The 16302-nt window shown below is 41.0% G+C and overlaps 1 protein-coding gene across 10 annotated transcripts in view; it reads left to right on the forward strand.

Moving 5' to 3' along the window:
• LOC137629559 (dystrobrevin beta-like) overlaps positions 1–16302 on the forward strand; it is a 517572-nt gene that overhangs the window by 274207 nt on the left and 227063 nt on the right. For 6 of the 10 annotated variants that reach the window (XR_011041536.1, XM_068360996.1, XM_068360991.1 and 3 more), the window contains 4 exons: positions 8252–8367; positions 8533–8625; positions 9136–9232; positions 13876–13896. Coding sequence is in view for 9 of the 10 variants with exons in the window: in XM_068360996.1 (XP_068217097.1) it covers positions 8252–8367; positions 8533–8625; positions 9136–9232; positions 13876–13896 (327 nt within the window). In the remaining variant the exon portion in view is untranslated. The remainder of the gene's footprint in view (positions 1–8251; positions 8368–8532; positions 8626–9135; positions 9233–13875; positions 13897–16302) is intronic. The other 4 variants (XM_068360993.1, XM_068360990.1, XM_068360989.1 and 1 more) reach the window with 3 other exon arrangements.

Genomic DNA, 16302 nt, shown 5'->3' on the forward strand with positions numbered 1-16302 from the left:
GAAGGATGGCAAGGCCATTCCCATGACAAATAAGTGCAAGGGAATTGGTTGCACCTGTTCAAAACCTTTCATATCAACATGTTGGAAGCTAGGGCAGTTTTCCTGAGGTTGAAGAAACTATTCCCTCGCAGATAAATCCACATCAGATTGGTCCTGGACAACGAGGGGATAGTAAAGTGTCTAAATCGACAAGGCTTGAGATCACCCCACATCAACCATGTGATGTTAGCCATCTTCTACCTGGCAAGGAGGAAGGGATGGCACCTATCAGCAGTTCACCTACAAGGGTTCTGCAATGACGGCGGACGCTCTATCCAGGCGAAAGCCCATAGAGACAGAATGGTCCCTAGGCACAGACTCATTCTCCTTAATCTCGGAAAAAGTCCCGGAACTACAGATCGACTTCGCAACGAGCGACGACAAGAAACTACCTCGTCACGTAGCTCTTTACATGGACCCTCAAGCAGAGGCGATGGACGCCATGTCCCTCAATTGGAATAGGTGGAGTCGCATTTACCTGTTTCCACCAACCAATCTGCTAAGAGTCCTCGACAAGCTAAGATCCATCAGAGGGACAGCAGCAGTAGTGGCCCCCAAGTGGCCCAAAAGCAATTGGTTCCCTCTAGTCTTAGAGCTGAAACTAAAGCTGTTTCCTCTGCCGAATCCAGTACTATCTCAACTGATCCAGAAGTCGACTGTCTACGTTTCATCCTCGAGAACCAACAACCTACATCTCATGATTTTCTCGCCCTAGCTGCGAACAAAAAGTTTGGAATCTCGAAGGATAAAATTGACTTCATCGAGGAGTACAAGTCAAGTTCGACCAGGGGACAATATGAATTGTCATGGAAGAAATGGGTGTCCTTTGTGAAAACAAGGAAACTGACAGAGATATCGATAGATTTCTGTCTTGCATTCTTCATACACCTACACGAACAAGGCCTGGCCTCTACTACAATTACCTTGTGTATATCGGCCCCGGCTAGACCACTTCTGTATGCTTTTGAGGTGGACCTCTCTAGTGAAATCTTTAATAAGATCCCAAAAGCATGTGCTAGACTCAAGCCAGCAACCTCATCAAAGCCCATCACGTGGTCTTTGGACAAAGTCTTGCACTATGCTTCGAACCTAAACAATGAGGATTGTATTCTAAAGGATTTAAACAGAAAGTAATTTTTCTGTTTTCAATAGCCTCAGGTCTAGTAAACCAGATAAGGAAATCTATTCAAGGTGGAAGGCACATACACAAACCCACAGCTAATAGCAATTTCAAGACAATTCTCTAGTATGCTTCCATCAGGACGACGTGGCCTGAGCCCAAAAAAGGGATTTTGACGAAGGAAAAATCTATTTCTGGGCGAGAGACCTGTGCCGCCCAGTGAAATACTCCTAGAGCACTCTATTTCTAAGGAATATAACTGCTATATATTACCAGAGAAAAAAAGCATAGGAATGCCAGGTTGAACCCAGCTCGCTCACCTATATAAGGTGTCGGTATAAAATACTGGGGCGTGATAATTCACAACCAGAGGTCTCGCACTATTTAGATATCTCCTCTTCAAAATCCCCGCCACAGCGAGGTGCCGTTCAACACTACTACCACTAACCCAACCCACGCCAGTGACGTCACTCCTCATAGCACCCAAGGTTTGGGGCCCATGTTGGGAGGGAAGTCAAGGGAGGGTTCACTGGGCGGCACAGGTCTCTCGCCCAGAAATAGATTTTTCCTTCGTCAAAATCCCTTTTCTGGGCTCCGACCTGTGCCGCGCAGTGAAATAGTACCAGAGAAATGGTCCCAAATCTTGGAACAATACCTGAGGAAGTAAAATAAAATCCAAAATAACAGGTAAGAGGATAGCAAGACATAGTTGATTAAGGTTCACTATGTTCAGGAGGAATCACATTCCCTGCTGCCACTGTAGCAAATATAAGGCTTCCAGAGGTTTTAAGCAGTGGCGTTTAAATACTGTTGGAGACTTCCGGCCTATATATTTAGTAAATCCAGTGAAGTTCATAGTAATTAACTGAGGTAGCTACAGCTCATATATCATGGACGTGAGGGAGTGATGTGGGAATGATTCTAGGTAGCCCGTTAATGAAATGCAGAATCTTCTGTCTGAGTCCTTTCAGGATGATGGTTCTTCACCTTCTCTAATGGGTAAGGGCCCCGAGGACTGAACGGGAGATATGTTTAAGTAGGCTTCCAGAGTGTTTACTGGACATAAAGATGGGTCCTGCGGAAGTGGGACAATCTTCCAGGGGAACCGTCTGTCCTGGGGGTCCTCATTTTCGCTAAAAATCTTTGGCAGGGGAAAGGAGTACTTCCCCTGACGAGAGAAATTCAATATGACCTGGATCTCTAGACAAGGCTGAAAGTTCTGATATTCTGGCGCCAGAAGTCAGGTTCATTAAGAACAAGGATTTCCTAACCAATGGAATATAATGGCAAGTCTCGTTAAGAGTGTCTGAAGCCAACTTAAGTACGTCATTCAGAAACCAGGAAACTGAGCTAGGGTGAGTTGATGGTTTCAATCTGGCGCAGGTTCTCGGGATGGATGAGAAGTATGAATCTGTAAGGGCAATATTAAAGCCAATTGTAAAACCTTCAAGGCTGACTTAATTTGTGGTAATAGTACAAGTGGCTAAGTCTGATTCAAATAAAATTCTGAAGAAGGTTACTGTCAGATTCATAGTCATTGTCTCAACCTTTGAGTCCCTTAAAAACTGGCAAGTTTCATAACAGCCGAATCATACTGTCGAAGGGTGGATCCCCTCTTATCTGATTCTAAAAATAACGTATTTGAGGATCAATATCTGCACCTCTTGAGCTGCAAATTTCATAAAGTCCAGAAAGGTAGGGCATTCTGAATTTGAGGAAGCTAACACACAGCGAGTTGTACTGCTTGTGTTAGTATTGGATTGGGGATCTGTCGAGGTGGAGACCCAGTTCCACCAGAAGGGGAAACCCGTTGTGCTTGGGCCAGATGGGGACTACTAGAGCAACTTGGCCTTTGAAAGTCCTGAACTTGTCTAACACTTTCATCGACAGATTTATTGGTGGGGATAGGTAAATTCTCTCCCAAGTGTTCCAGACTAATGATAGTGCGTCTGTGGTGTAAGCCCGAGGATCCGGGCTGGGAGCTACGTAGCACTCCAGTTGTAGTTGGACTTTGTTGCAAACAGATCTATCTGGAGATCCGGAACCTGAGAAAGAATCCAACTGAAGGACATTGGGTCTAGTGACCACTCCGACTCCAGCGGAGTTGTCCTCGAAAGTGCGTCCGCCACTATCTATCTAGAAGAAACCTGATATGTTGGTTTTTGGCTGGAGCCGGTTGCTTAAGGTCAAAAATACCGCCATGGCCTCTAAAACATTGATATGAAGTTGGCGGAATATTGTCGACCATAGGCCCAGGACTTTCGTGTACTGAGAGTATCCCCCCCCCCCCGCCTGTTAGGGAGGCGTCTGTGTAAATGACGAGCTTGGGGGTGGATATTGTAAGGAAACGGATTTGCCAGATTTTGACCTTTGTCCATGGTTGAAGTCTTTTCTTCAGAATTGGTTGGAGTCGAGCCCTTTGTCTCGATATTACTCGTTTTCCTGGAGCACCATACTCGGCTTATATCTTCCAGTCTGGCCTTCAGTAGTATATCTGTTACTGAGGCAAACTGGAGGGCACCCAGGATTCTCTCTTGATTTCTTCTGGAAGACAATTTGTCTTTGAGAAAACGTATTGTGTTTTGCTATATCGTTCCTCTTGGCTGTTGGGAGACAGAGTGTGGGAGCATAGAACCCATTGAATCCTAACCATGAAACTTGTCCTCGGGACCAAACGAGGTTTCTCGAAGTTGATTTGGAACCAAAACTGTTGTAAGAGATTATCACTCTGTAGTTGCTGTGAGGCAGTTTGCCTAGTTGAAGCCTAGAAACGGACGAAAATGCCTTGCTTTCGGAACATGATAGCAAACGTCTGCAAGATCCATAGGGGAGGTGACGGCCCCACAGAGAAGCAAGGTCCGCACCTGAGAGATGGTCAGCATGTGAAACTTGTCGCATTAAATGTAAGAATTCAGAAGCGACAGGTCTAGGATTACTCTTCGCTATTCTGAGTCTTTCTTTGGCCCGCTGAACAAGTGATCCTGAAATTACAAACGATTTACTTTCTTTATTGCTTCCTTTTGCAATAAATCGTTTTCATATAAGACTAGCTCTTCCGTTGGATGTTGATGAAAACTGGTTGGTGGAGGGGGCCATTCTATCCAACTCCACCCCAGACCTTTGGAAATTATACTGAAAGCCCAAATGTTGAACGTTCAACGGTTCCGGAAGATGTAAAGTCCTACCCCTACCTGAGAACTCCTAATGATTTGCTGCGGATTTACCTCCTCGGCCTCGAGAGTAGCTGTTGCGAAAAGTCCCTCTCGAGCTAGCGCCTCTGGGGCGCTGGTAACCCTGGAAAGCACCCTGAGTTTCAAAGGTGGGCCTAAGGGCTGGGGAAGTAGCATAGGAGGTAGTTGCTACTTGGGACTGAGGAACCAGCACGTATTGCTGTTGGGGTTGACCCTTCGAAGTGAAAGGTTGACTCCCTTGTGCCACCGGGATGGTTTGAACCACCTGTTGGGACTGCCGGTTTGGAAGGAATGGAAAGATCTCAGACTCTTTCTACCTCGAGATTGGTTGCTGGCCGGTTCGAACTTGTGCTTGGGGACTAAGCCCATCGAACCTTGAGGCTCTGATTGACCCTAGCAGCTCCAGACTGGGGCTTTAATGAGCTTGTTAGGCTCATGTCTGATAGTGGCCTCAGACAAGACATGCCTACAGCAACGACGTCTGGCCGCAAAGAAGTCGTAGGAATCAGACAGTAAGGTTTGAAGTAATGACTTCGTCAAGACCTTAAAAGGTGGTTCTTGTCATACATTAAAGAGGTCTTTTCTGCCATTGTAGCCGAGTTGATATGTCTACTCAGGCGCATACAGGCTTCGAGCTCGAGGCATATCAGAGATTCCGGAAGCCTGGGTAGCCACTCACTGAACTGAATGGGAGCACAGTCAGCGCTTAATTTACTCGATGTGAAGGTCGCCGGGGCGTTAGTCCAGCAATCGTGATCCCCCAGGGACAGGAGGGAGGTCGGATGCGTTTCCTTCAGCTGCGGTAACGGCTTGTCCTCGTTTATTGCCTGGTGAGCAAGGTCCGATATCTTAGTGACACACGGAGTAGGGGTTTACTCCTCCTCTAGAAACATCGTGTACGGGCTCTTGTGAGGTGTTAACGTAGTGTTAACACACTCCCACTCGTTTAAGGGCCGGACCCAGGTGGACTGAGCCTGCCCCTTTGGGTACATTTTGGTTTCTTTGGGGACCTTGTCAAACCTTACGAGTGTCTCCTCGGTAAGGCATGCGAAACCAGAGAGAGGGAACTGTAGACCCGGCGGGTAGAATTCAAAATCTTCTACAGTCCGGGTGCCAAACCCTTCGATGGTTAACATACCATCTTTGAAGGGAGAGCGCAAGGCCCCCTTCCACGGATTGCTTTCGATGAATTCCGGGAGCTTAGAGGCATCCGGGATGATATATTGTGCTGTTGAGGTAGCCCATAACATATGAGACCCTGTAAGAGGCTATCTGGTTTAGCACTCTCTCTTCCCCTTAATGGGCAATAATTCCATTCAATTGTCAAGTTCACAGAGGCACCAGGAACCTTCCATCCTATAATTCGTGGTGACTCGGTATGTGACACGAGGTTTGAGCCAGTGAGCTACAGAGGTCCGTAATTTATATATATATGTATATATATGGATAAATATCAGCACAACATCGTGTTCAAAGAGAAATAAATTTCTACCTCATCCCTGGGATCGGTCGCCGGCCTCTTCTAATGAAAGGTCAGGTTGAAACTAACCATGCCACGAGAGGCCATGCACCAATCTGGAAAGGGTTGCCGGATCGAAGGAAGCCTCCGGGGTCGTAGGTTTCAGGCCGGGCTCCGCTCTCGACCCAAGAGAAGTCTTAACTGGTTTGGTGATTTGGAAGACCTGTGAGTCTTTGGTAGGGCTGGCAGGTAGCTTTAACCTTAGGGACAACGGGACGTGGCCCGACATCAGCCACGTGCTTCCTTGAAAACCCTAAAAGGAAGAGACACAGGGTCTCTTTGCCCTGACACTCCAGGCAAACCCGCCAACCCAGATCTAAAGAGTCGCCAAGGTAGAAGAGACTGCGAGCTCCGAAAGAGGGTATATCGTTACTAATGAACAAGGTAACTCCGTTGGGAATGTAAAATAAATAGATCGAGAATAAATGTTTAAATCGATCAATCACAAAGGAAATAAAATGAAAATCCCAAAATAATATATCCGAAGTTATAATTATAGATAGTAACGACAGGGGCACCTACAGTGTCCCATAGTAGGGTAGTAACCCAAAAAGATCCGGGTGTTCCGAATTCTTAAAATAGACCGGTATGAAACCGGGACAAAAGGCTATGAACAAAATTTCGGACCGGTATAATAACCGGGGAGAAAACTTTCATAAATTAACTGACATTGTCAAAATAATTCCATAAAAGGTGAAGATTATCAATGAAATAATATTGTCATAGCGCGAAATATACTATCCCGTCGGTACTGGGGAAGTATAGAATAACATAAAGATACATAAGTATCCCATAGCAGGTCAGTAACCTAAAGAGATCCGGATGCTCCGAATTCTTGAATTAGACCAATATGAAATCGGGACAAAAGACTATGAACAAAATTCAGATCGGTACAGTAACCGGGGAAAAACTTATCATAAATTAACTGACTTTGTTAAAACAATTCAATAATAAGTTAAGGTTATCAATGAAAAAATATTGTCATAGCGAGAAATATACTATCCCGTTACTACTTGGGAAGTATAGAATAAAATAAAGATACGTGAGTGTCCCATAATAGGTTAGTAACCTAAAAGGATCCGGGTGTTCCGGGTTCTTAAAGTAGACCGATATGAAACCGGGACAAAAGGCTATGAACAAATAACTTAAAATTAATGCTAGATGAAAGCATAAAGATGGTGTACTATATAAATGTAAGGAAAAAACTCCTAAAAGTTCGAACAAATATTAATGACGGACGAACTAACGAGAAAAAGGGCAGAGCCGAAACATGAACGGTAAGAACGGGGACGCCGTTCATATATAAACACTTCTCAATAATAAAAACAGAGGTTACACTGCCCAATCTCGCTAAAACTCATGGATTAAGTACTTAACTTCGATGGGGTATCATGGGAATCGGCCACCGATTATAAAATAATGATAAATCCAAGGGTAAACACAAGAAAAAAACATGTTGGACTTAATAACAACAAGTGCTATAAAGGAGTGACGTCACTGGCGTGGGTTGGGTTAGTGGTAGTAGTGTTGAACGGCACCTCGCTGTGGCGGGGATTTTGAAGAGGAGATATCTAAATAGTGCGAGACCTCTGGTTGTGAATTATCACGCCCCAGTATTTTATACCGACACCTTATATAGGTGAGCGAGCTGGGTTCAACCTGGCATTCCTATGCTTTTTTTCTCTGGTAATATATAGCAGTTATATTCCTTAGAAATAGAGTGCGAAAAATCTATTTTTGGGTGAGAGTGCCATGTCGTCCTGATGGACCCACCCTTTTGCTGACCCCTCCCAGAATTACTTTATCTTGGGTAATTTCTGCTTAACGACAAGAATAGGAATGGCATCGCGGTAGTAGTAGGGAAGGAGGTCCACCGGGTACCTTTCTTTTGCCACTCTTCCCCCTTACATCAGAGTTAAATCTATTCGGTGTGAAGATTGCTGTGTTGTATCTAGAATATGTCCCCAGATATTATGCGATATCCTTTATTAGATACTCGCGCCAGGAGTTAGAATCCTGGAGACCTACGGTTTAATTTTCTGGGAGTATCACTGTAGCAAATATCCCTTAGAAGGCTACCTAAAGGAACCCTTCCATCAGGATGACATGGCACTCTCACCCAAAAATAGGTTTTTCACTTTGCTCAAAATCCATTTTTTTTATAGTTGTTACTTTATTACTTTTAAAAAATTATTTCTCAAATATAATTTATTCGTTATAGTGTACAGTATTGTATCTTCATCTCCTTTTCACTCTGGGGTGCTGTCCCAGTTGAGCCCTTGGGCTTGTAGCATCCTGCTTTTATAAGTAGGGTTGCAGCTTGGAATAGTAATTATAATTGCTATTTTATTGTTCCTATGGTGTATTCATATTTTCTTTCAGACTCCGACACGCAGTTCATTTCGCCGCAGTTTCCGTTGTGTACCAGATAAGCCATCATCGGAGCGACCAAGATTTCCTGAATTACCAGAGAAAACACTTAATTTATCTCACATTGTGTAAGTACTATGATGCTGTCTTGTTACAGTAGTACAGTATATTGTTAGTTTTCTAAAGGGTGTAAAGTCATGACTAACTTTTAAAAAAGAAATTTATAGATAAATTAAACCATTTAAATGCACATCAAATTGTTTACATCAAAATATGATTGTCTTACATTCCAGCCCTCCTTCACCACTGCCTTCCCATAATGGCTTTGAGAGTGGAGGCCCAGCACCGATACCTGCCTCTTTAGAAAGTTGCTCATCCAGTCGAAGGTATTGTTCTGCTATTTTACCCTCAGAGCAAAATATAATTCTGTTTTTTTTTTCTTTTTTCTTTTTTTTTTAGTTTTTATTAAGGACTGCCTCATTTATGGATGTTTAACACTTACAACTGAATGTAGTGGTATTGTGAATTAATTTAATTTTCATGGAATTGTGATAAGATAAAAGAAGGGAATCTTAGGTTTTTATGTTAGTGTGATATCATATATTACAATTAGGATATTACTATTTTGTTTTAATGTTGAATTAAACTACTTGGAGATCAGGTAAAGATCTTTCTTTGTTTTTTTTACGTTGGAAATATTTGCTCCTTAGTTTATTGATAAGTATTGCTCTGATTAAAACTATTATCAAAATATTTTTTTTCAATAGTCTGTTTTTTTCAAGGTATGCATTTTTATAAGTTCATATTTAACATGCCGCATGTTTAACTTTGATTAAATTAGTTGGTAGTCTTTGAAAAATATGACTAACCCTTTAACAATATTACCTCCTAACAAGTTGTGTTAGCAGTTTACCAGACTGGGGCCAGCTGGACGAAGAGCATCGACTAATTGCTCATTATGCTGCACGGCTAGCTAACCAAACAATAAACTCAGTAAGTTTTAAAACTAATATCTCCATTTTACTTATTCTTTCTATATCATTAGCACTATTCAAATTCTGGTCTTTTGTTTTCAGAAACTGATATTGATGTTGCATCCAAATGTCAGGTACATAATTCAACTATTATTTATGTTTTTATTTTGGTGGAGAACCAGAATGCAATTTTGGTAGATAACATAAATAGAATAATTATCATGTATGAAAAACAAAGTTTGAATGTGACACATATTCTTTATTTTATTTCTGTAAAGTCTTTACAGGTACTCCTCACGTAGTGACATGCTCGTTTTATGATAAAGCGGAGTTACGACAGCTTTACGATTGGTCCGATATTCGTCTAACAAAAATCTCTCAAAGCTACAATGCACATGTAGTGCAGTGGCCAAAAGAAAAGCTATTCAGAGCCGATAATTTAGCGTAGCCTATGTTTTAAAAACCTGGAAATCCAGGGCAAAAGCAATAAATACCATACATACTTGGGTATCATGCGATCTTGAGGTATCGTACGGCCTTTCAAATTTCAGCCCCAAAACAAGACATAGAGGAAAGTCTGGTAAACTTCAGTATATATGGCATCAACAGTAAATACGATATGAGAGAAGTATTTCAAATAAAACTAGATAAGTAAATTTTAAACAAAAAAAATATGATAGGTTACAACATATAGACTTTTAAAACCTTCCCTTTAACTTAATGCATACAGTACAGTACTAAACTATAAAACAGGCACAAATACAGTATTAGAATGTGAGAATATTAAAGTAAAAAATAAAGATTGTTACTGTACTCACCACGAAAGAAGTTCAAGAAAAACTTGAATGATGATGGCGATGAATTTGCTGCACAGTAGAAATGATGATGATGAAGCTGATGATGTGTTCTACTGTGCAGCCAGGTAGTATTTTACGTCTCTTCAGACGGAGGTGTCTTTTCCTGGGACACCTCTTCAACTTCTTCCTGGGAAACTTCTTCAATTTCTTCCGAAGGCGTACTAGCAGGAGGAACTGGCTCTTTTTTGCGAGGCTGGAAGAACATTGTGATCGGAAGTTGTTGCCGCTACTTCTTTTTTCGATCTAAGAGCATCTTGTAGGGAGTCATTATGTCATCGACCTTGTTGCAGAATTGCATCGACCGAACCATATCCTCGTCCCACTCTTGCAACATTTCTTTCAACTCTTTCGCATTGTTGCAGGCCTTGCCAAGCCGTTCTAATGTTAAGCCCGTTTCTTCGACATTTTCTTGGGTCTCTTCCTGGGTTTCACTCTCTTCTTCGCTTGGCGATTTCGTCAGGTCTTCGAGGTCTGCGTCAGTTAGAGGCTGGGAATGGCAGTCCAACAACTCGTCGACATCTTCAGTCGTCATGTCGCCAAACCCGTCACTTCCAATTATGGCAGCCAACTGCACAGATTTGCGTATTGCAGAGTGTTGGATTTCAGCAGGTGTAAATCCCTCGTCGTCGTAAACAATCTCGGGCCACAACTTCTTCCAGCTCGCATTCACGGTTGCAGGTTTCATATCTTGCAGTGCCTTCTGAATATTCTGCAGGCACGTGGCTATGGTGTACTGCCGCCAGTACGCCTTCAAGTTAAAATCTTCATCCTCATTATCTTGGGCAGCATCCACACACGCAACGAGGTCCGCCAAGGTGTTCTTCGTGTAGAGGGCCTTGAACGCCCTGATAACCCCCTGGTCCATCGGTTGAATTAATGACGTGGTGTTGGGTGGCAGGAACTCGACCTGAATGCCCTCATGCGACAGGTCAGTTGCGTGTCCACCAGCGTTATCCATAAGGAGAAGGATCTTGAATGGCAAGCCCTTCTCTAAGAGATATTTTCTGACTTGCGGGATAAAACACTGATGGAACCAGTTGGAGGTCAGCATCTTCGTAATCCATGCTTTTTGATTATGCATCCAGTACACGGGAAGGAGATTCTTATTTTTATTTTTCAAAGCGCCAGGATTTTTTGACTTATAAATAAGCCCCGGCTTTAGCAAAAATCCAGCAGCATTGCCACACATCACGAGGGTAACGCGATCCTTGAATGCTTTAAAGCCAGAGGCTTTGGCTTCCTCTTTGAACAGGAAAGTTCGCGACGGCATTCTCTTCCAAAACAAGCCGGTCTCATCCATATTAAAGACTTGTTCCGGCTTATATCCACCTTCGGCGATAATATTCTTGAATGTCTGGTTCACGTAAGTTTCAGCAGCGGCAGTGTCAGCCGAAGCAGCCTCGCCATGCAGGGAAACGCTTTTCAGAGCGAAGCGTTTCTGAAACTTCGCGAACCATCCTTTGCTGGCGGAAAAACGTTGTTTCTGAGGCTGGGAATCAGTGGATGTCCCTGGTTGAGGATCATCTGCATCATCATCTTCTTCAGCATGGTTGCCGTCGTCGTCTTGAGGTTCCTTTGCAGCAAAATTCTCATACAAGCTCAAAGCCTTTGTTCGGATAGTGTTCGTATCCAAGGCTATGTTCTTCTTCCGGCAGTCGGCAATCCACACAGCTAAAGCACCTTCCATGCGTACGATCGTTTTATTACGCGTTGTAACGACTCGCTTCGCTGATCTGCTAAAGGTGATTGCAGCCGTCTTTCTAATGTTCGCCTCGTCCTTCTTGATATAGCGAACAGTAGATTCGCTGATCCCAAAATGGCGCGCAGCGGACGCGTAACTTCTACCATCTTTTAACATATCGAGAAGCGTAACCTTCTCAGCAATCGTCATCATTTTTCAGTGGCGTTTAGGCTCACTACCAGCCTTAGTAGAAGCAGAACGCTTGGGAGGCATTGTACAGTAGGATTTGACAAAAAGTTCAACTTAAAAAGGTCGCACACAGCACAGATTAAACTTCACAAACTTAAGAACGTCTACTCAGCGATACGCGGGAACAGAGAGTGGACGACCCGGGCCCGCGAGAACCTAGATGCTGGAAGCTGGAGATGATGGAAAAACACCAATCACAGGCTAGATAACAAAACTTGAGTTCTGATTCGTCATCTATCAGCGCTTGAACCAATCACAACCTGTCTTACAGTATATGATGCGTAGGTTACCAACTCATACAAGATACCCCGCGCATACCGTACGTACAGTATTAATAATAATAATGATAAATAATGATAATAATACAGTACAGTACTGTAATAATAATAATGATAATAATAATAACAATCATAATTTTATTAACAACAACAACAATAATAATAATAATAATAACAATAATAATAATAGCTTTACGTATGCTACAGTATTTTATTCTTTTGTAGGATGTCTCTCTCTCTCTCTCTCTCTCTCTCTCTCTCTCTCTCTCTCTCTCTCTCTCTCTCTCTCTCTCTCTCTCTCTCTCTCTCTCTCTCGTACGCTTATTCGAAATGTGATTTTTGCAACAAAGAATATTATTGGATGCAGTACTACGTACGTATACATACAAAAGATTCATGGAAAAGAAGCACATCCATTACATTTGTAGTACGTACAGTAGTAGCCATCAGCAGCCTTACACCATTCTAATATGGTATGACTGCATCTGATTTGCGTTTCATGATCGATTTAATTTTACTACGTACTGTATACAGTACTGTATTATCGTATGATCACATTCTCTTTTCGTGTTTTATTTCTTTCTGTGCTGAATTATATATCATATGTAATGCAATGAACAATCAGTAAGAGCAGATATTACTAATTACAGTATTAATGGAATTACAGGTAACAAAATATCGTATTTGGGGGTCTTCAGATTTCGCGGTATTTTCGAAATTTCCGGAAAATCCGCGATATGTATATATATACGGGTTATGGAAAAAACCCGCGAAGTGGTGAATCCGCGATGGTTGAACCGCGAAGTAGCGAGGGTTCACTGTACGCTACTAATACTATGTGACTATCACATGCATTATTATTGGATAAAGTTAATTGAAATATCAGTTTTATCAAAATCATGTTTATTTCAAATATAGCTGTATTATTTTACCTCACTAAATGGATATACAGTTTGGACAACAACAAACCCTGGTCCAAGAGCTCATATGCTAATTTTATATATTATATATGATGCGTCTCCCTTGAAATTAGCTTAAAAATTACCGGTAGTCTTTACAACTGGCATGATATGCGAGTATATATGGAAAGGCTTTTATATACTGTACTTTGTAAAGAAAAACTATAGTTCTGTATACTGTATAATATATGACTGATAATAAATGTCATTAGTCAAAGTAAAGAGAATACTGTAACTTGCTTAATGACGAATTTGCTTAGTAACAGGGTTTCTGGAACGGAACTCTAGTTAGAGGAGGAGTACCTATATTTATTTTCAAGCTGGAATAAACTTGCATTTTGAAAGTGGAAATGTGTAACATTGTATCTTTGTAAAGTACAGCTTATTGTACAGTACTCTATCATAATTTTGTCCACTGTACTAAATATGTGTTCTCTCACTAGAAGAACCAGGCGGAAAATATGATCTATGGATTTTTTTTTTTTTTTGTCACTTGCACATTAGTTATTTAGTCCTATTTTATCCATCTTGTCCCATTATCTCTTGCCTCCTTTCAGTCATCCATCCTAACTTTTCACTATACAGTATCCTTAATTTCTTTCTCTTTCATTGTTTTTTCTCGTTCTTGCATCCTTCAGCAAGTCGAAAGAAGGCGTTGGGTAAGCCAATCATTTGTTCCTTTCATAACTAAATACACACAGCTCAGAACAGTTCAATAAGGAGTAGTTTCCAAGTTATAAGAGAAAGAGAACAAAATAAATTTTACTCTTTTATAAAAATCTAGTTTTTATTGTAAAGGTCTCCCCAAATATATAAAATACAATGGCTCAATCTTTTGCTTCATGAGTAATGTATTGTAATTTTTGTCTCTTCCTTCCCTTCATTCCCAACAGTATTCCTTCAATAGATTCTTGACTGGTGTTCAAAATTTCCATGTTATATAAGGGTTTGGAAGTTAGAATCGATTTTTAGGTTCTGGGCATTAAAGAATAAACGAAAGACTGATGGAATCTAAGCCAAGCCCTTTGATCCATACAGGGATTGGAGGAATTGACACTGAAAAACTCTTCATAACCTTTGCATTTTTAATACTTTTTTTATGTCACTGCAGTTTTTACTTTAGCATGTTTTTTAATTATTTATTTATGTATTCCATTTTCAGATAAAATTATTGTTGTTCTTTCACAAAGTGGTTGGGAGTATGCAGTTCTCTCTCTCTCTCTCTCTCTCTCTCTCTCTCTCTCTCTCTCTCTCTCTCTCTCTCTCTCTCTCTCTCTCTCTCTCTCTCTCTCTCTCTCTCTTGTATTATAAATCCATTGCCCCTCATTCTATTAGGGGCTTATAAATATAACTTAGCTATTAATTAGAATGAGTATTGGTTTTAATGCATGATACTGAATAGCTTTCCATGAATGTGAGGGATTTGACACTGGTTAAGTTCAAGGATTACAATATCTTGAGGATTACAACTGATTTTAATAGTTTTATGTATTTGGTCAAGGTTTACAGTATTCTAAGGATTGCAACACATTTTAATAGTTTTGTGTATTTGGTCTTAGATGCGGTGTAGTCCCCAGTGACTTTCCTATCAAGGCTAGAGAAGGGGATCCAATACAAAATGATACACCTAAGAAATATTTTTTTTCCCACTTTTAGGCCAGTGTATCAACGTTCAAGGCATGCCTCAGTATGTATTAAGGAGACCAATGGTTTCAGGCTAAATGGAACCTGTCACAGCACCACCAATGCTGAATTTGGCTGCTAACTGATGACATATCACCCACTAAGAACAATTACTAAGGGTAAAGACAATGTTTACCTGAGAATTTGTTTATGCCTGGCAACCACCTATCAGTTGTTGTTCAGCTGGAAGCATGAACTGTTTGTAGCTCCTCATTGTAAGAAAATTGGGTACAGTTAATTATTTTCTGAATTAATTATTTATCTAATTTGTATAATTGTGGTGAAAGAATATTTTTTTTTGGTGATGGAATAAAACGGTAACGCCGTCCATGAGCAAAGAAAGCACAGTATGAGCATCCCTCAATTCCAATTGCTATACTGTTGTAGATTATCACTGCCTCTGTCTTTTCTTGTAACTTTCCTCTGTAACTTATTGCTTGTCATCGTGGCTCCCAAGCATGAGGGAGACGATGATGGCAGTGCATCAAAGAAAAGGAAAGCCATCACCATGAAAGTTAAATTAGACATTGTGAAAGGAGCAGAAAAAAGGGAGAAATACCAGCAAACATCGACTTCATACTCCATCTAATCTGTTTCACTGTCGCGACAGTTATCAAGGATAAAGATCGCATCCATCAGATGAAATAAACAGTGATTACAAAGCAGTGAAGATGTTTCAATATTGAAATGGAGAGATTTTTATTTATTTGTTGTGAAGACATGTCTCAATGGCATATACCAGTGAGTCTCATGATAAATTATGAGAAAGCAAAAAGATTGTTTGAGGAATTTAAGCCTGGAAAGGGGGAAAAGAGTGAATGTGAACTATTTGTTGTCAATAGGGGTTCATGCAGTTTAAGGATAATGCTAATTACAATAAAATTAAAGTTCATGGTAGAGCTGCTAGTGGTGATGAAAAAGCAGCAAGTGTGTATCCTAATGTATTGGGTAAGATAGTTAAGGAGGGGGTTGCCATGCTGTACAGATTTTTTAATGAGAAGGAGACAGGAAGAGGCATCAAATTGATGAAAAGAAGACTTTTAATAAGGCACCAACTGATGTTAGCTTTAAAGGATGAAAATATTATGAACTAAAGAGATGGAATGATAAATTTGCAGCGGATTTCTATACAATGCTATACAATAGTCATATAAGGAATAACTTTGCCGATCAAAATAATGGAACACCTGAGCTGGTAGCAAAAGTAACAACAGGAAAAGTAAAGAAAATATTAAAAGCATTCAAAGAAACAAAGCAGCAGGAGAAGATGACATAATTGATCTAATGATAGATGGAGATTTCATGATAATAAGAATAGCTAAACTTTGCAAAAAACGTCTTTAAGAATGTTCTTTACCTACAGCTTGGAAAAACTTTTTAAT

Source organism: Palaemon carinicauda, chromosome 37 (assembly GCF_036898095.1).
Source record: "Palaemon carinicauda isolate YSFRI2023 chromosome 37, ASM3689809v2, whole genome shotgun sequence".
In the NCBI taxonomy this organism is placed as follows: domain Eukaryota; kingdom Metazoa; phylum Arthropoda; class Malacostraca; order Decapoda; family Palaemonidae; genus Palaemon; species Palaemon carinicauda.